The sequence below is a fragment of the Oncorhynchus keta genome, unplaced genomic scaffold (assembly GCF_023373465.1).
Source record: "Oncorhynchus keta strain PuntledgeMale-10-30-2019 unplaced genomic scaffold, Oket_V2 Un_scaffold_3531_pilon_pilon, whole genome shotgun sequence".
Lineage (NCBI taxonomy): Eukaryota > Metazoa > Chordata > Actinopteri > Salmoniformes > Salmonidae > Oncorhynchus > Oncorhynchus keta.
Window position 1 is genome coordinate 1,720,595 of NW_026290920.1, and position 17,259 is coordinate 1,737,853.

A 17,259-nucleotide genomic window follows, 5' to 3' on the forward strand; every position below is an offset into this window, starting at 1 on the left:
GCATGGTAAATTAAATATTTGCCTAGCATGCTAGAATATGCATAATTTGTAGTAATATGAGCATAACTACTATAACATAATTTAGGATAAAGATTTAGTTCATCTAATTGTATATGAAGTTAACAAAATACAAATTAAAACTGAATATCAATGTAAAATATTTTAATTTTTGCTTACAAATTGCTGATAATATATTGCGTTTTTTTCTATATTCGCTGTCTGGGATCCTTGGGACGACCCTACCCTATAACCCCAACTCTTACATAACCTTAACCTTAACCTGCAATGAGGGTATGAAAGTCCGAAGGACTTGGTTAGCACGCACACTGGAAACCATGTGACATCGGTGCTTCTTAATTTGCCTTCCGATAGTTTTGTAAACGGATACCCACTCTCTTTTCGTTCCGGCTCTACAGGAGCAAACATGGCGGCAGAGGGAGATGTGGATTTGGACCTGGAAGCTGAGGAGAACTGCACTGGAAAACCAGCAGAAAAGCCTCGGAAACATGATAGTGGGGCTGCCGATTTGGAGAGAGTCACCGATTATGCCGAGGAGAAGGAAATATCGAGCTCCGATCTTGAAACGGTGAGGCTGGGCCAAGCACGCGGGGCGACGATGGGTGCCCAAGTTAGCATGAAGGCTAGCTAGCGTATGCTAACAACGGGCCTAACTGGCGTACAGTGAAGAATGGAAACATATTTGCACAAACCATGTGTTGTGAAAATGTTACCGTAATCAACATACAAACGCGTCATTTCACGTTGGCACGTGCTGTTTAACCAAGTCAGCCCTGAACAGAACAGGCGCTGTACATCCCAGGACAGGGTAGAGCTTCTGTCTATTCAGCAAGCGTTAGCCTATGGCTGCTTGTATGTTTTTCTGCCTTGCATAATTTACTCTTCCAACCTGTTTTGGTGGTTCTAGTTACTGACTCGTCAGTGCTGTCATACCAATATGATCCCTTTGACTATCTGATGTCTGCATGTCCTGTTTCAGGCTATGTCAGTGATTGGAGACAGGAGATCAAGAGAACAGAAAGCTAAACAAGATAGGTGAGTCACTTCCTTTGTCAGATTTTCATTCAACAATCATTGATCTGGGAATTAATGAGCACATTAATGACTTGTCTGGGGTTATGATTTCAGGGAAAAGGAACTGGCTAAAGTCACTATCAAGAAAGAGGATGTAGAACTCATTGTAAGTATCCCCCCAGACATGTTTCTTGTTTTAAGTGTCAGGGTCACAACCCTCATCTAAAGTTAATGGTCTTTTGCATCACAAAAGCATTAAATCAAATTAGTCCTGTGGAACTCTAGTCATCCATATTCTACTAGGGGGTGTTATTAGAAACTATGCTTCAGAGATACATTCATAGACCGTCTGAAGTGTTCAACTACCCATTCTGATTCTAATGTCCTGCCTCAACTGTCTTTCCACAGATGGGTGAGATGGAGATCTCCCGGGGAGTGGCCGAGCGCAGTCTGAGAGAACACATGGGCAATGTGGTAGAGGCTCTGATTGACCTGTCAAACTGACCAGGAGAAACTGACCCTAGAGCAGCTTTATGCAGCAGCATTGGACACTGGACTGCTTCCTAGCCTGACTGTATTCATTGACTCCATTCCATAGCTCAAATCAGACATTTTGTCAACTGAAATAAAACATTGCATTTCTCTTTGTATATTCAACAATACTTCAAAATGGATTACTTTTGCAAGCACCTGTTTTTGATTTATAATAAATGTGGAATGAAATAAAACCAATTGATGAAAATGTTATGTTTTAATCATGTACACTTTATATCCAAGTTAGAAATTAACAGATGTCAGATCAATGACAAAACAAAATAGCTACACAACTTTGAAAATGTACAAAATGACATCAATATGCCTCCATGAAGCATCCACACATTATCAGGGCATAGCCCTAAACTGTTCGCTGCTCTGGCCCCCAATGGTGGAACAAACTCCCTCACGACGCCAGGACAGCCTTCCGGAGTCAATCATGGCAGGGCCTTGCTCAAAGGGTTGGTGCATTCAGGATATTGCAGGTAAATGTATGGCTGTAGTGGTCCTTCTGTGGCTGGTAGAGCATGGGCTTGTACGCCAGGGTAGTGGGTTCATCCCGGGACCACCCATACGTAGAATGTATGCACACATGACTGTAAGTGCCTCGATGAAGCAAAAGCGTCAGCTAAATTTATGGCCATAGAATATACTTCAGTGAATTGTAGTTAATTTCCATCTGCAACATTCTGAAACATTTCATCCCACTGAACACACCCCAAGCTTGTTAAACAGTCTGAATATACTGAAGTCTCTCTTCCCCCTCAACTTAGATTCAGGTCTTCCTCTTTTGCACTGTTGGTCGGTCAAACACATCTCTCACTCCTGCAGCCTTCTGCTTAAAGAACTTGCTGTTCTGAGCACTCTCCTGAGCCCAGGCTGAGTCAAACGATGTGGTGTCCTGATCCACCAGGTGGGTGTACTTAGTGCGTCCGGAGCGACCAAAGTTCTTGACCTGGAATTAAATGAGGGGGTTGTTAAAGATGATCTGTGGATGTTTATTTGCCAATTGTTGACATCACATTTTGGATGGATTGTTGGCTGTATGGCTCATATAATTGTATAATTTGTCATGAAACCACACACATCCTTATTTTGAGATAATATCTGTCCATTTAGGAGAACATTGTCTCAAGAGCAGCTCCAGAACAAAAAACGTTCTGTATAGCCACTAAATGAAAGAAATTAATTTACACAGGTGTTGCCAATACACTGGGTTCAAAAACAGTATGAGTTCTGTTTACATCGATAGTGTACATGTATAATAAATAAACGGGGAATACATGTGCTACAAAAGTATGATGTTTGAAAGAAGCCCAGCTGACCTGCATGACTTTGGGGAGGATGGTTTTGTTGAAGTGGTCCTCCAGAGTGGGGGCACTGAAGTCTCTCTTGAACACATTCTCCTCTTCGTCCTGGAAACAGATCACATTCAGTCAACATCAAAGACAAGACGAGCTAGTCGGACAAAATACGTTTACTAAGTTTCAATTATATGAATGAAGGATCATACATATTTTATATACCTGAATCACATCTCTGAATATTCTACAACAGTGCACACACACTGCTTATAAGAATCACTCATACAACAATCTTAACACATGTAGTGGCTAACAAACATGGGACAGTTCACTCCTATACTTACACTTTCTCCTACAATTCTAACAATCCCTCATCAGCAACATCTGGTGGTGTGTTTCTTATAAGAATGCACTGTACGGAGTTCTCTGAACTCCCGTGTCTACAACTCACCATGAAGAAGGCTCCTCTGTGGTAGTACTTCTGGAGGAACTTATATTTGCCCTTAGAGGCCTTGTTTGTGATCTGTTTGCCATTATTCCGCAGCTCGGCCCTGCGCTCCTCCTCAGTGAGGCTGTGGAACCTCTCAATCTCAGACTTCTCTTTCTCCATTCTGGAAAATCCCGACAAGGCAAGTGGGTTACATGGACAGGAAAGGCCTGTGTCAACATAATTAACTCTGGACCAGTAATTATTAACATGGGTATAAACACTTCAAGTGTACAGATCATTCATACAGATAATCATACAGATAATCAAATAATCTAAAAACAAAGACACTAGCCTTTTTTACTTTGAGAGGGAACAACACCAGCTTTCAATGGTTAAGTGAATCAATGCCCTATGTGAAGTATTTCTGATGTCTACTTCCATTCAAGACTGTCTTAATATGTTCCGCTCTTATGCATTTGCCTGTAAATGGTTTTGAATGGTTTAAAGTGCTGCACAATAGGACACACTGTAGCAAAATGTTTCAAAAATTAAAACGAGTGTTTCAAGATAATACTTGACCATTTCAGATCTATATTCATTTTGTGCCTAGTGAACACCATGGTTCATGTTTAAGTCTGACTGTACTCACGCTTCACGGGCCTCCCGGTCCCTCTTGATGCGCTTGAGCTCCCGGACCTTCCACGCCTCGTACTCCTCCTCCTCATTCTCCCCGTCCGTGTCCAGAGAGTCGAGAGCAGCCAGAGTGCGGCGGTTCTCCTCAAACTCCTTCTTGGCCTCCTCCTCCACGATCTTCAGGGTGTAGCGCCGCCGCTCCTCCACCTGCTTCTTGGCCTCCGCCTCCAGCTCCCGCTGTTTGAGCTCGTCCGCCTCGCGCTCCGCCACTGTTACTCGGTCCTTCCTGAGGAGATACACATCAAAATCTAATTCTCACTCGGGACACAAACGCTGCAACACAATCCATTTGTTGTGAACATACTCTGTTCATATGATAACAGGACAGCAGGTATACACAAACTGATGCATGCAGTAGAAAACAGCATAGCTGGTAACAGTTTTGTACTGGCTTTTAAATAAAAATTATTTCTCGTATAAGCCAAATGTATTTTCAGTCAATTTGGCCGTTTTGAATTGTCTAATCCCAAGCCCACGATCAAAGTTTCCCTTAGCAAAATAAAGTTATTACATTCTGAAAAAAATATATTAAGCCCTGATAATGGTTCAGGAGTAATCTTGGATGGCAGGACTCCTTACTTGCGGATGAAGACTGGTTTTAACCGCGGCTCGGCCTCATCTTCACTGTCCGTGTACTCCTCGTACTCTGACTCAGACTCCTCCTTCTCCGCGCCCGAATTCCCTTCTTCCTCCACCTCCATGATCTCCGGCATGTCCTCGTTCTTCCGCTCCTGCGCTCGCTGGCGCATCATCGCTCGCCGCCTCTCGATTTCCTACACACAAAACAAAGTCAATGTGTTACGTAAAGGTTATCTTGTATACCATTCCATATTACACACCTGGGACCGTATTCACAAAGCATCTCAGAGTAGGAGTGCTGTTCTAAGATCAGTTTTGTCTTTAAAATCTTAATGAATAAAAGGGGTGCCTGATCCAGCTTTCCAAGAAGATCCTTGTGTCACTCACCTCATCATCCACTTCTTCCTCTTCCTCCTCCTCTTCGTCACTGCTCTCTTCGGGTGCTCTCTCTGGGTGCCAGGTTCCCTCGTCGGAGTCTTCACTGCTCTCTGCAACCACCTCCGGCTCTGCGATCTGTCTGTGTCTTGCCAACCTGAGAGAGAGAGAAAGAAACATTTACAATCATCACAGCACTCAACATCCAATAGGGCTAATAGTTACACCTAAATGGTTTAGAGATCAAAGCCCAATAAAAACCAGTCAGTCATTCATAGTATTCAAATTCCTGATAAAACCTTTCTGCACATATTGTGGGTTAACAACCCCTCACCCCACTATGGGTGTCTACTGACAAATACAGTTCAGCTCAATGAAGATGGGACTGGGAGCCATCACAACCAACACAGGATCCCACTAGTTTACAAGATGGATCAATGAGAATTATCTTCACCTCTCCTCCGCATCCTCAGAGACGCGGTTTAGCAGACGCTTGAGACGCGGGTCAGACACCACCTCTTCCTCCATTTCCATCTCAGGCTCGGCATCCTTAGCCTTTTTTATAAACTGGAAGTCCTCCTCCTCCTCGTCAGAGGAGTCCATGGGAGCATAGTCGGGACGTTTACCCGACACATAGCGCTTCACCTTCACCTTCTCCATCGAAATCTCACCTGGTGACGAAAGTAAGCGAGCAAACTGTCCATTATCATAGATAGCTCTACTTACTCTGTTACATTTAGTGAGGTTAAGTTGAATATACTGTCGTTTTGGTTTTGTGATGGATTGAAACATGAGTAAGGGCATCAATTGTGATTTTTATATCTACTGTAGACGCAGACAAAATGTTTGTCCGTACAATTAAGAAAATGCAGCATGCAATTATATCGTGATATTAACTAGCTAAGTTATACAAAGTTGTGTACTTGGATGGCTAGATAGCTATCTATTGCTACCATGAAATCGGCTACTACCTAGTCCAGGATAGCTTGCCTTAGCTAACGTTAGCTACAGGAAAACTCACCTTTCTCATTTCGAATCGGCACAGCACCAGCCGTGGACTGGATCGGCGGTTGCTTCATGTTGAGGGCGTCCCGTCCAGACATGATTGCCCGATCAACAATATCAATATATTAACAAAAATTAAATCGACTTCTAGATAGCAAAACAAACCCGTCGTTTATTTTCTCGACCACCACAGGAAATACTCTAACATTACCGGAAATCATTCTTCTTCTTCGGGATTGGGTTGCTGGATAGGATCGCATCCTTTTAAGGAGCATACACTGCCACCTACAACCCTGGAGTGTGAGACCAGTCACGGTCTACCTATATTATATTAAATTATATGAATTATTCATGTTCCTCTAAGAAAGTGAAATAGAGCCCTAGACAACACTTTCCTCCATCCACTACAGCAACCCAGCCAGCCTCTAACCCTTTCACACAATCTCTCCCTATCTATGTCATACAGTCCACAAAATATCAACACCTGCACCACCGTTTCCTCCACTAAACACTCATCACACATACCTGTTTCTTGTCTCTCTATCATCCACAACGTGGCATTAAAAGTCAAACTGTAGTCTACTCCACACAACTTCCTCTGTCCTACATCCCATATTCCCCACATCTTCCTTTCCTGACCAGTGCATGCTGTAAAATTGCCTCCCCTTACTACTAGCATCACACTCCCTTTGCCAAAGATCAAGCCATTTTGCCCAAATCAAGGACTTGACTTCCCTGCAGCCCAGCGGGACCTTAATATCTACCCCCTCTCTCCTCACAGCACTCTTAGCCACCACATCTGCCTTCTCATTACCCCTCCACACCCACATGGGTAGGAACCCAGCAAAAGCTTACCACCATTCCCATCCTCTCCAATCCAATAACAGCACCATCATCGCCACAAACAAGCCTCCCCTATCCGAACTGCCCATCTTCACACTACTCAAACTGCAGGCAAATCAGAGCAGATCACCACAGAGTGGTTTCACCTCCTCCACCCATCTTAAACCTATAATCATGGCCATCAACTAGGCCGCATACACTGACACATAATCAGTTAACCTCTTATATACTCTAACATTGAAATCTGGGAAAAACTGATTACTTTTTTTAACCTTTATTTAACTAGGCAAGTCAGTTAAGAACAAATTCTTATTTTCAATGACTGCCTAGGAACAGTGGGTGAACTGCCTGTTCAGGGGTAGAACAACAGATGTGTGCCTTGTCAGGTAGGGTGGTTTGAACTTGTAAACTTCCAGTTACTAGTCCAACGCTCTAACCACTAGGCTACCCTGCCGCTTATATTGAAATCAGGACATTACTAAGGGCCATCAAATGTGACAGGCAAGAGTTACATGTGCCATTGGGAAGATGAACTGTAACGCTGTCTTTAGAAGACACGCTAGAATGATAAGTGCCGGGAGAAGGGTGGGGTGGTCAACTGTGCCCGTAATTGTTTAATTGGGGGTGGTATTGAGCAAGGTCTACACAATGCAAACAATTTAGACTAAGATGCATTGAGATACTGATCTGTCATTACCATGCCTTTCGAGACAGGAAAACAGGGGAAAATGGGGGTTGTAAATGAGACGAGTTATTACCAGCAATAAAAGGTCCCGTTTATAACTGTACATTCTAGCCGGGATGATGTGTGCTAGGTTGAGAAGCTGGAATTTGAGTGATAGACTCCAAGTAAAGCACTAAGGGCTATCATTCTAAATTTGGGTTGGATAATTTATAAAATGTTTTGGTTATGATTCGGATAGAGCGAGAGAGAGTTGCTCTCAAACGGTGAGGGGTGGGGGCACTGCTCAAATTTATTGGGCCTAGGGAGGCTCTAGAAACCTTATCTTTGTGTTCTCCGACAGGGAGGTTGTTGGAGAACTCACTAGATGATAGCTTGGGTCAACCATTACGTTTTTTTGGTTTTACCATGTCATCAGAATTTGAATGTTAAATTGCATCAATACATATAGATTGCTGGATGATACGGTACAATCAATTGCATACAAGGCTCATAGTCTGTGTCTTGCATTAACACCCAAGGATGAAAATGAAGGAGACCAGCATCACATGGGCATGGAGACCAGCATCACATGGGCATGGAGACCAGCATCACATGGGCATAGAACGTAACGGATGGACCGTTCTTTACCGAGTTTTAGTCACATCAAGGGGTGTGTGAAATTATTAAAACATGTATTTTCTATTTTCCCTGTTTAAGTCAATATTTTTTAGGTTTCGTGGAACATAAGAGTGATCATTGTTCCAGAGGAGGGACTGAGGTATATTGACTAATTGATTTGAGAATGTTTTAGTATGTTTAGAACTTTAGAAGTATATTAGGAGTAGTGACCATTGTGTTGGGTTAAATGTAATGATATATGTGCAAATGTATCTGTAGCAGGAGGTAAGATACACATAAGGCTGTTAAGTGGAATGGAATGTGACTTGGGTGGAGATCTATGAGGGCTCATAAATGAAGGTCGTGGTTATAGTCGCTGGGAATGATACCACTCCGTGTATATTGTTACAGGAGATAGCTCGTAGGAGAACGCGTACAGCTAACTGTGCACAATATAGGGACTATTATGAAGTTAAATTGAACGTTACAAATACCCAGATCATGGTGAAAGTAGCAGAGATAGTGTTGGCATTTCAGACACTTGTCAACTTTCAAGAAACCTGTGATTCAGAGTTTTCAACGTCATTCATCTCCTTCCCATTTATAACAGCCAGCGAACACTTGGCAGATTCCATGCAGTAGTTATTATCACGGCAGTAACTGTAGGGACAGTAATTAAAGGCTATAGTAACAGCATGGAATTAGACTATGGCAGAAATGAGGGAGTTTGAGGTATGGGTCATGGGCAGTGTCAGTAGTAGTAGGGGTTACTTTAGTAGTATTGTTGAGATATCATTTTATGAGGAGTCGTGCCACATGGCTTGGTAACGGGTAACTGGGAGACTGATGAGAATACTAGGGGCTGTTATTCACATGTCACAAATGAGTGATCTGGCCATAAGGGGAGAGTGTTGTTGTCCTGTTGTCAGGAAATGACCCATGCATTGCAGTGTGTATATTCCAAGGTGTAAGTGGCACATGAGTAGCAGGAGATAACCGAGGGTACTGGCTGAATTCTGGAGATTGACATCAAGATACATCAGGCGGTGGTGTTGGGACAGCGTTGGTCTGGTCCACACACAGTACTATTTACAGCACCTGCAGCGGTAAAGATCGCCATGTCTCTCCTCGGTGAGTGCATAGTTCTCACGTGAAGTGAGGTCCAACTGTATAACGGGTGAGCTTGAAGCCGCCATGACAGAGGAAGTGGAGCTAAAGAGAGAAAGACTAGAATCCACTGTAGACATGCAGATGGGTTGGGTCTGGGAGCTACTTTAACCGCCATAGTTGGGTTGGGTTAGTTGCTTTATTGGTTAATGCATCATATGAAAGGATAGATGTTGGGGTAATTGTACACTGGACAACATTCTGAAGGCATTGATATGAAAGCATATACAGTGCTGAGTTACCTCAAGAGGATGTAGCGTTGATTATGGATATGCACTTGCATACTAGGTGACGTGCCTATCAGGTGGCAATTGAGGAGGAGATGGGGAACAAAGTAAAAATTACATGGCTTGGGAACACCTCTCGGAGCCAGTGGCCGGAACGGGGAAGACTGGGTGAAGGCATGACGAGGCAGAAAAAAATTCTCCCAAAAAATCTTTGGAGGGAGTTGAAAGGGTATATAACAAAGTATTGAGATAAACTTTTGCTATTGACCAAATACTTATTTTCCACCATAATTTGCAAATAAATTCATTAAAAATCCTACAATGTGATTTTCTGGATTTTTTCCTAATTTTGTCTGTCATAGTTGAAGTGTACCTATGATGAAAATTACAGGCCTCTCTCATCTTTTTAAGTGGGAGAACTTGCACAATTGGTGGCTGACTAAATACTTTTTTGTCCCACTGTATAAGTAGATGACAGCACATCACACAGTGTGACAAAAAAAGACCTTCACATGCAAGAGGCATTTCTCACTCCATACAAAACATGTATTTGACTCTTTCTGAGTATATTCTGTACCTGCAACTGAACACAGACATTAAGGTACACATGTCTTCCCGAATCGAGAACAAAGAAAGTAGAAGCATGAACAAGTTAGTGGAAAAATAGCTTCCGACCCATTCTACTAGCAAAATGTATAATGGGTACTATGGAATAATTTACATATCACCATTTTAATGTATAGTTAATTGTATCCCTAACCCCCTACATTTATATACTTACAAAAATAAATCACACACACACACACAAAAAAAAAAATCTATACAAAAATCTATTTTAGTTCAGTGTGACATGACAGAGTAGTTACAGGTTCTGCATCACCATGAAATATTATAATTGAACAATGTTCACCATTACGAGTGCATAGCATTCCTTTAGTCAATACAGCTAGAACTCAAGGTGACATTGTTGGTTTTCCTATAGGAACACACAATGTATACAAATCACTGTACTTAAAATGAAGAATCAAATCATCCATAAAAATACAACCAAAGTAAGTGGGCCTTTTCCTTGTGAGAGCTAAGAGTATATAAAAGTATATTCCATGGAGAAGCTAACAAAGATAATTTGCTTAAAGTCTTACTCTTTACAAAAAGTGTGCATCAAGAGTTGCTCTGTTGTGCCACCCTGTATCAGAAGTAGAAAGGTGTCAAAGCTCAACCCCCCTCTGCTTGAAGAGCTCCTCTAGTTGTCTCTCCAGTGCTGGGTTGGTCCCCCTCAGTCCTCTCACTACCTGGGCTGCCCACACAAAGTACTCCTGAACACGATCTGCCGACCAACCTGGCAACCACAACACAGATTTAAATATAAGATATAGGACAGGGGTAAAGAGAGGGACAGTCAGACAACCAGAGAGGGAAGCAAGTGAAGACAAGCAACGAAACAGAGAGAGAGAGAACGAGAACGAGAGAGAGAGTAGTATCCTGATAGGGTATCAGTTTATTGTGTCTAGCCTGGAACATTTTCCTAGTCAGTTGGTTGGATCAAGAGGCTGAAGACAGACAGACGGACAGAGCGCACAATCACCTGTTGGCGTGCTGCGGTTGATGTCCCTCAGGTTGTATAGTTTGTCAGCCAGTTTGACCAGTTTGGCCTGGTGGCTGGCATGAGGTGCATACTCCACCTGCTTACGCTTTGTCTCCTCCTTGGACAGTGCTTTGTCGTCTGTCACTTCCTGGACGAGCTGCGCCACCGTTTGCCCAAAGACGATCTGTAGTTCTCCTATGCTGGTGTCAGTGTCCTCCACTGTGTCATGGAGCAAAGCTGCCTGAGGACAGTTGGAAAAGACAACAATATCAGTGAAATACCAGTCATTCCTGTTAACAAAACTCTGGCTAACACAAACTCAATAAATGTTGAACGTTTTAATGAGCTTAACATTGCCCATTGACTGATGTATCATTACAAAGTAATTACATTTACATTTAAGTCATTTAGCAGACGCTCTTATCCAGAGCGACTTACAAATTAGTAATAAACCCCACCTGAATCTAAAACGTCTCTTCAAACCTTAACCAAACTGCTAACACTTACCTGAAACATTTACTTTTCATTTGTATATATTGTAATGAAACAGCAGGGGGCAGGTATCGAGCCCTCGACCTTCGCTATTGACTGTGCCGCAAAAGCATGCTCGTGCGGCAGGATCGATTTCCGCGTTTATAAACCAAGGGTCGTTACAATATGGACAATTTTGACTTTGAGTCTGTCTGAAACACAAAACACTTACTTGCAAAACTTCAATGTCTGTGATCCCACCTTCATGGCTTAGGATCCTTGCCACTCCTGCAAAATTATGAACAGCAAATGTAAATGCAGATATTCACACAATGAAGTCTGAGTAGAGAGATAGGTCCTTAGCAATAACTATCTAGCTGGATAGCCGTTAGATTGTTGTCATAACTGTACCTATTGGGTGGGTGATATATGGTGTTTGTTCAGCATCCTTACGTCGTTGATTGCGGTGCTTTTCAGCAGCGAAGTTAACCGTCTCCAACAAAATGACAGAATCTGAACTCATGCTGTAAAAGTAGTTATTGACACACAATACAGACAGTATATTAACGTTTGATCACAATTGATCAAATTCGCACATCTCAGTGATGTCAGCGTCGCTTCTCTTTAAGGGCGCGTTCCACCAGGGAGAGGCTATACGGACACGCCTGTTGTCCAAAATGATGACGTATATCGCCAGCCTGGTCTCATACACTAGACTTAACATAGTAATAGTAAATCTGGTACGCCTTACTCGTATGATATGTTATGATTTGTATGACTACATAAGATAGACGGTTAATGTTAGCTAGCAGGTCAACAGAGGCCAAGGCTAGGGCCCCTCTAAATCTGCAATATGGAGAATTTAATATTTTACTTTCAGTTTTGTACACCAGCTTCAAACAGCTGAAAATACAACATTTGTGGTTATGGAAAATATAGTGGTTTATATGGCACAATGACTACAATCTACGTGATGGTTTTGTAAACTGAAATTAGGTGAACTATTAGAATGTTGGAGGAGCATTTCTGCATAGTGCAGTGGGGTGGCAGGATAGCCTAGTGGTTAGAGCGTTGGACTAGTAACCGGAAGGTTGCAAGTTCAAACCCCCGAGCTGACAAGGTACAAATCTGTTGTTCTGAACAGGCAGTTCCCACTGTTCCTAGGCCGTCATTGAAAATAAGAATTTGTTCTTAACTGACTTGCCTAGTAAAATAAAATTTACAAACGAAGCATTTGCTTTAGTGAGTCCGCCAGATCAGAAGCAGTAGGGATGACCAAGGATGTTCTTTTGATAAGTGCATGAATTGGACAATATACTGCTAAGCATTTGATATTTAGTACTTTTGGGTGTCAGGGAAACTTTATGCAGTAAAAAGTAATGGAGTAAAAGTAAAGTTGTCAAAAATATAAATAGTAAAGTACAAATAACCCCAAAAACGATTTAAGTAGTACTTCAAAGTATTTTTACTTAAGTAATTTACATCACTGATCACATGTGCCCTACTGAAAATACTGCTAAACAACAGCCTCTTGATAGCAGCACACTAGAAAAAATAAAAGGTAACTACACCCCCCAAAAGATTCTCAAACATTTCCCTTACTTTAAAAGTTTTTAAACATTATTTTAAATTTTTTAATTTCACCTTTATTTAACCAGGTAAGCCAGTTGAGAAAAAGGTCTCATTTACAACTGCGACCTGGCCAAGATAAAGCAAAGCAGTGCGACACAAAAAACAACACAGAGTTACACATGGAGTAAACAAGCGTACATTCAATAACACAATAGAAAAAAAGAAAGTCTATATACAGTGTGTGCAAATGGTGTGAGAAGGTAAGGCAATAAATAGGCCATAGTAGCAAAGTATTTACATTTTAGCAAATGAACACAGGAGTGATAGATGAGCAGATGATGATGTGCAAGTAGAAAGAAATACTGGTGTGCAAAAGAGCAGAAAAGTAAATAAAAACAATATGGGGATGAGGTAGGTAGATTGGGTGGGCTATTTACAGATGGGCTATGTACAGCTGCAGCGATGGGTTAGCTGCTCAGATAGCTGATGTTTAAAGTTAGTGAGGGAAATATAAGTCTCCAGCTTCAGCGATTTTTGCAATTCGTTCCAGTCATTGGCAGCAGAGAACTGGAACGAAAGGCGGCCAAATGAGGTGTTGGCTTTGGGGATGACCAGTGAGATATACCTGCTGGAGTGTGTGCTACGGGTGGGCGTTGTTATCGTGACCAGTGAGCTGAGATAAGGCAGAGCTTTACCTAGCATAGACTTATAGATGACCTGTAGCCAGTGGGTCTGGCGACGAATATGTAGGGAGGGCCAGCTGACTAGAGTATACAGGTCGCAGTGGTGGGTGGTATAAGGGGCTTTGGTGACAAAATGGATGACACTGTAATAGACTGCATCCAGTTTGCTGAGTAGAGTATTGGAAGCTGTTTTGTAAATGACATCGCCGAAGTCGAGGATTGGTAGGATAGTCAGTTTTACGAGGGTATGTTTGGCAGCGTGAGTGAGGGAGGCTTTGTTGCGAAATAGGAAGCTGATTCTAGATTTAATTTTGGATTGGAGATGTTTAACATGAGTCTGTAAGGAGAGTTTACAGTCTAGCCAGACACCTAGATATTTGTAGTTGTCCACATAATCTAAATCAGAACCGTCCAGAGAAGTGATGCTAGTCGGTCGGGCGGGTGCAGGCTGCGAACGTTTGAAAGCATTTGGTTTTCCTAGCATTTAAGAGCAGTTGGTTGCCACGGAATGAGTGTTGTATGGCATTGCAGCTCGTTTGGAGGTTAGTTAACACAGTGTCCAAAGAAGGGCCAGACTGGTAACAGAGGTTGCAACAATGGCGGCAGATAATTTTAGAAAGAGAGAGTCCAGTTTGTCTAGCCCAGCTGATTTTTACATCTGCTATCTGGATTTGGGTGAAGGAGAAGCTGGGGAGGCTTGGGCAAGTAGCTGCGGGGGGTGCAGAGCTGTTGGCCGGGGTTGGGGTAGCCAGGAGGAAAGCATGGCCAGCCGTAGAGAAATGCTTATTGAAATTCTTGATTATCGTGGATTTTTCAGTGTTGACAGTGTTACCTAGCCTCAGTGAAGTGGGCAGCTGGGAGGAGGTGCTCTTATTCTCCATGGACTTTACAGTGTCCCAAAACGTTTTGGAGTTAGAGCTACAGGATGACAAATTTCTGTTTGTAAAAGCTAGTCTTTGATTTCTTGACTGACTGTGTGTATTGGTTCCTGACTTCCCTGAAAAGTTGCATATCGCGGGGACTATTCGATGCTGGTGCAGTCCGCCACAGGATGTTTTTGTGCTGGTCGAGGGCAATCAGGTCTGGAGTGAACCAAGGGCTATTTATGTTCTTAGTTCTACATTTTTAAAAGGGGCGTGCTTATTTAAAATGGTGAGGAAATTGCTTTTAAAGAACGGCCAGGCATCCTTGACTGGCGGGATGAGGTCAAAATCAATTCACACATGGTGTCCAGGGCACAGCTGGTAACTGAGGGTGGTCTATAACAGGCGGCAACAGTGAGAGACTTATTTCTGGAGAGATACATTTTTTAAATTAGAAGCTCGAACTGTTTGGGAATAGACCTGGAAAGTATGACAGAACTTTGCAGGCTATCTCTGGAGTAGATTGCAACTCCTCCCCCTTTGGCAGTTCTATCTTGACGGAAAATGTTGTAGTTGGGTATGGAAATCTCAGAATTTTTGGTGTTGTTCCTAAGCCAGGATTCAGACACGGCAAGCACATCAGAGTTGGCGGAGTGTGCTAAAGCAGTAAGTAAAACAAACTTAGGGAGGAGACTTCTGATGTAAACACGCGTGAAACCAAGGCTTTTTCAGTTACAGAAGTCAACAAATGAGAGTGCCTGGGGACACGCAGGGCGTGGGTTAACCTCCACATCACCCGAAGAACAGAGAATGTGTAGGATGAGGGTACGGCTAAAGGCTATCAAAACTGGTTGTCTAGTGCGTTGGGGACAGAGAATAAAATGAGAAGATTTCTGGGCGTGGTAGAATAGATTCAGTGATCTCTTGATGTGGTTTAGGCATTGTTGTGGACTTATTAACATCAAACTTTGTTGTTTTCTATTTTTTTAAAGTGTGATTTATAGAGTGAAAATCTGAAAAAAAACAGGGAACACGGAAACATGGAAAAACAAAACAAAGAAAACATCATTTTGGAAAAAAACTAAACGGAATCTGGCTAAAAATGTAAACAGATTTTATAGGGCCCAACATGGCCCAGTGACTCACTAGCCCGGGCCGTGGAGTTGGAAGCGTCAAACTATTTTGCCACACCAGGTAAACTCTGGGACAAATCCCAAAATGGAAATTCGACATTGGTCTGGACCCAAATCAGGGTAGGTCCGCCAAGGCCATGGCCCAGTTAGTATTTTGGGCCAGGTCTTGGAGATGGAAACACGAAAGGTAGCATTGGTCGGCTAAACACTGGAGTCAAATGTGACAATGGAAATGTGCCAATATGAGCCCCTAAACACAACTTTGCAATACTTAATCACTTTTGTTAGCCAATTTGTGTGGTAGTTGGGGCATAAGAACTGAGCAGTGTCAGGGTTAAATACCAGAACAGATATAAGTACTGGTTCAGGAAAGCACAGGTGATAGCTGGGAACTGTTTACTTGAATCACATTTCCTTATGTTTGTTCTGGTATTTAACCCTGAAGCTGCTCCCTCCTAATGTCCCATCTGCTAAACAGAGATTCTATGGGACAATTCAAGGATAACTTTAGAAAAGGGTCAAGTCTAGAAAAAGTAATGCGCTCTGTTTGTATTGAGATCAGATTCTCCCTCTGCCTTGCCACTGCACTTCCTCTCATCATCACATTTGGTAGAATGGAAGCCCTTAATGGACTTCTCAGGTTTTTCTCCAATCTAGGTTTCCCCTTCACCTGTTGACAGGCTGAGGGGAAGTGGGACTCTTCAGGCTTCAATGGCTTACATGGCACCTTCCACTTAACACCTCACAAAGTAACTGTTCTGATTATGCAGAGGTTGTTGACACTTCTCTTTCTAAGTCCTAAGAATCACCCTGGGTGATGCAAACACAATTACCAAAAATATAACTAGTGCTTAAAAGAAAAACTGGAGTGCAGTGCTGCTTTGGAAAAACCCTAGGCCTAACAAAGTGAATTTCAAAGACACGTGTAGTGACATTGCAGAAAAAACACATACCGTGTCTGAAATGCATTGTCACGATGATGGAGGAGTCATTAGAATTCACATGATAATGCATGGTAAATACAGTGATGATAATGGCAGGATATACTACACTATGATTTGTATCAGGAGTAGGCTGGCCAGCACAGAATACCTAAAGTATACACCCATGACCTGAAAGACTGCATTCTTGGCAGTTGAAACAAATCAGCCTATACATATTTGCTCTCAAATTTCGGTAAAGGGGTTGTGAAGGAGTGGCCTTCACTAGAGAGACATTCATTTTAAAGCATTTATTCCAAGTATTTATAGAGCAAGTTGTGTTTGTGTAGGTCATTATTTAATCCAGTCATTTACCAAACTCCCCACCCACTGGACTCAATGTGACATTCATGGTTTGCCAGTTCTACAAACAAAATGTATACAAAGTACTGTAGAATAAAGTAATAATCAAATCACCTATTAAAATAAATCTTATTAAGTGGGCCTTTTCCTTGTGAGAGTTAAGAGTATAAAAAGTATATTCCATGGAGAAGCCATCTA

At 42.3% G+C, this 17,259-nt stretch overlaps 3 protein-coding genes across 5 annotated transcripts; 1 reads left to right on the forward strand and 2 right to left on the reverse strand.

Annotated features, from left to right (window-relative positions):
• The first annotated feature begins 259 nt into the window (after positions 1–259).
• On the forward strand, positions 260–1,779 carry hypk (huntingtin interacting protein K). The gene is made up of 4 exons (XM_035762122.2): positions 260–586; positions 998–1,053; positions 1,147–1,198; positions 1,441–1,779. Exons 1-4 carry the CDS (start codon positions 425–427, stop codon positions 1,534–1,536), a joined length of 366 nt encoding a protein of 121 aa, XP_035618015.1. The 5' UTR covers positions 260–424; the 3' UTR covers positions 1,537–1,779.
• Positions 1,780–2,194: 415 nt separating this feature from the next.
• Positions 2,195–6,178, reverse strand: mfap1 (microfibril associated protein 1). Its single transcript, XM_052515922.1, has 8 exons — positions 5,969–6,178; positions 5,402–5,618; positions 4,960–5,104; positions 4,573–4,766; positions 3,950–4,219; positions 3,322–3,481; positions 2,892–2,981; positions 2,195–2,521 (listed from the first exon to the last, which is right to left on the reverse strand). Exons 1-8 carry the CDS (start codon positions 6,048–6,050, stop codon positions 2,342–2,344), a joined length of 1,338 nt encoding a protein of 445 aa, XP_052371882.1. The 5' UTR covers positions 6,051–6,178; the 3' UTR covers positions 2,195–2,341.
• A 4,105-nt stretch (positions 6,179–10,283) lies between these two features.
• hddc3 (HD domain containing 3) lies at positions 10,284–12,178 on the reverse strand. Of its 3 annotated transcripts, none has more exons than XM_052515924.1 (4): positions 11,939–12,178; positions 11,760–11,815; positions 11,162–11,297; positions 10,284–10,810 (listed from the first exon to the last, which is right to left on the reverse strand). In XM_052515924.1, the coding sequence occupies exons 1-4, from the start codon at positions 12,048–12,050 to the stop codon at positions 10,680–10,682; spliced, it is 435 nt and encodes a 144-aa protein (XP_052371884.1). In that variant the 5' UTR covers positions 12,051–12,178; the 3' UTR covers positions 10,284–10,679. The 3 variants fall into 3 exon arrangements, with proteins under 3 accessions (XP_052371884.1, XP_052371883.1, XP_035618018.2); XM_052515923.1 differs by having other exon boundaries at positions 11,057–11,297; positions 11,981–12,172; XM_035762125.2 differs by having other exon boundaries at positions 11,057–11,297; positions 11,939–12,170.
• Between the last annotated feature and the right edge of the window lie 5,081 nt (positions 12,179–17,259).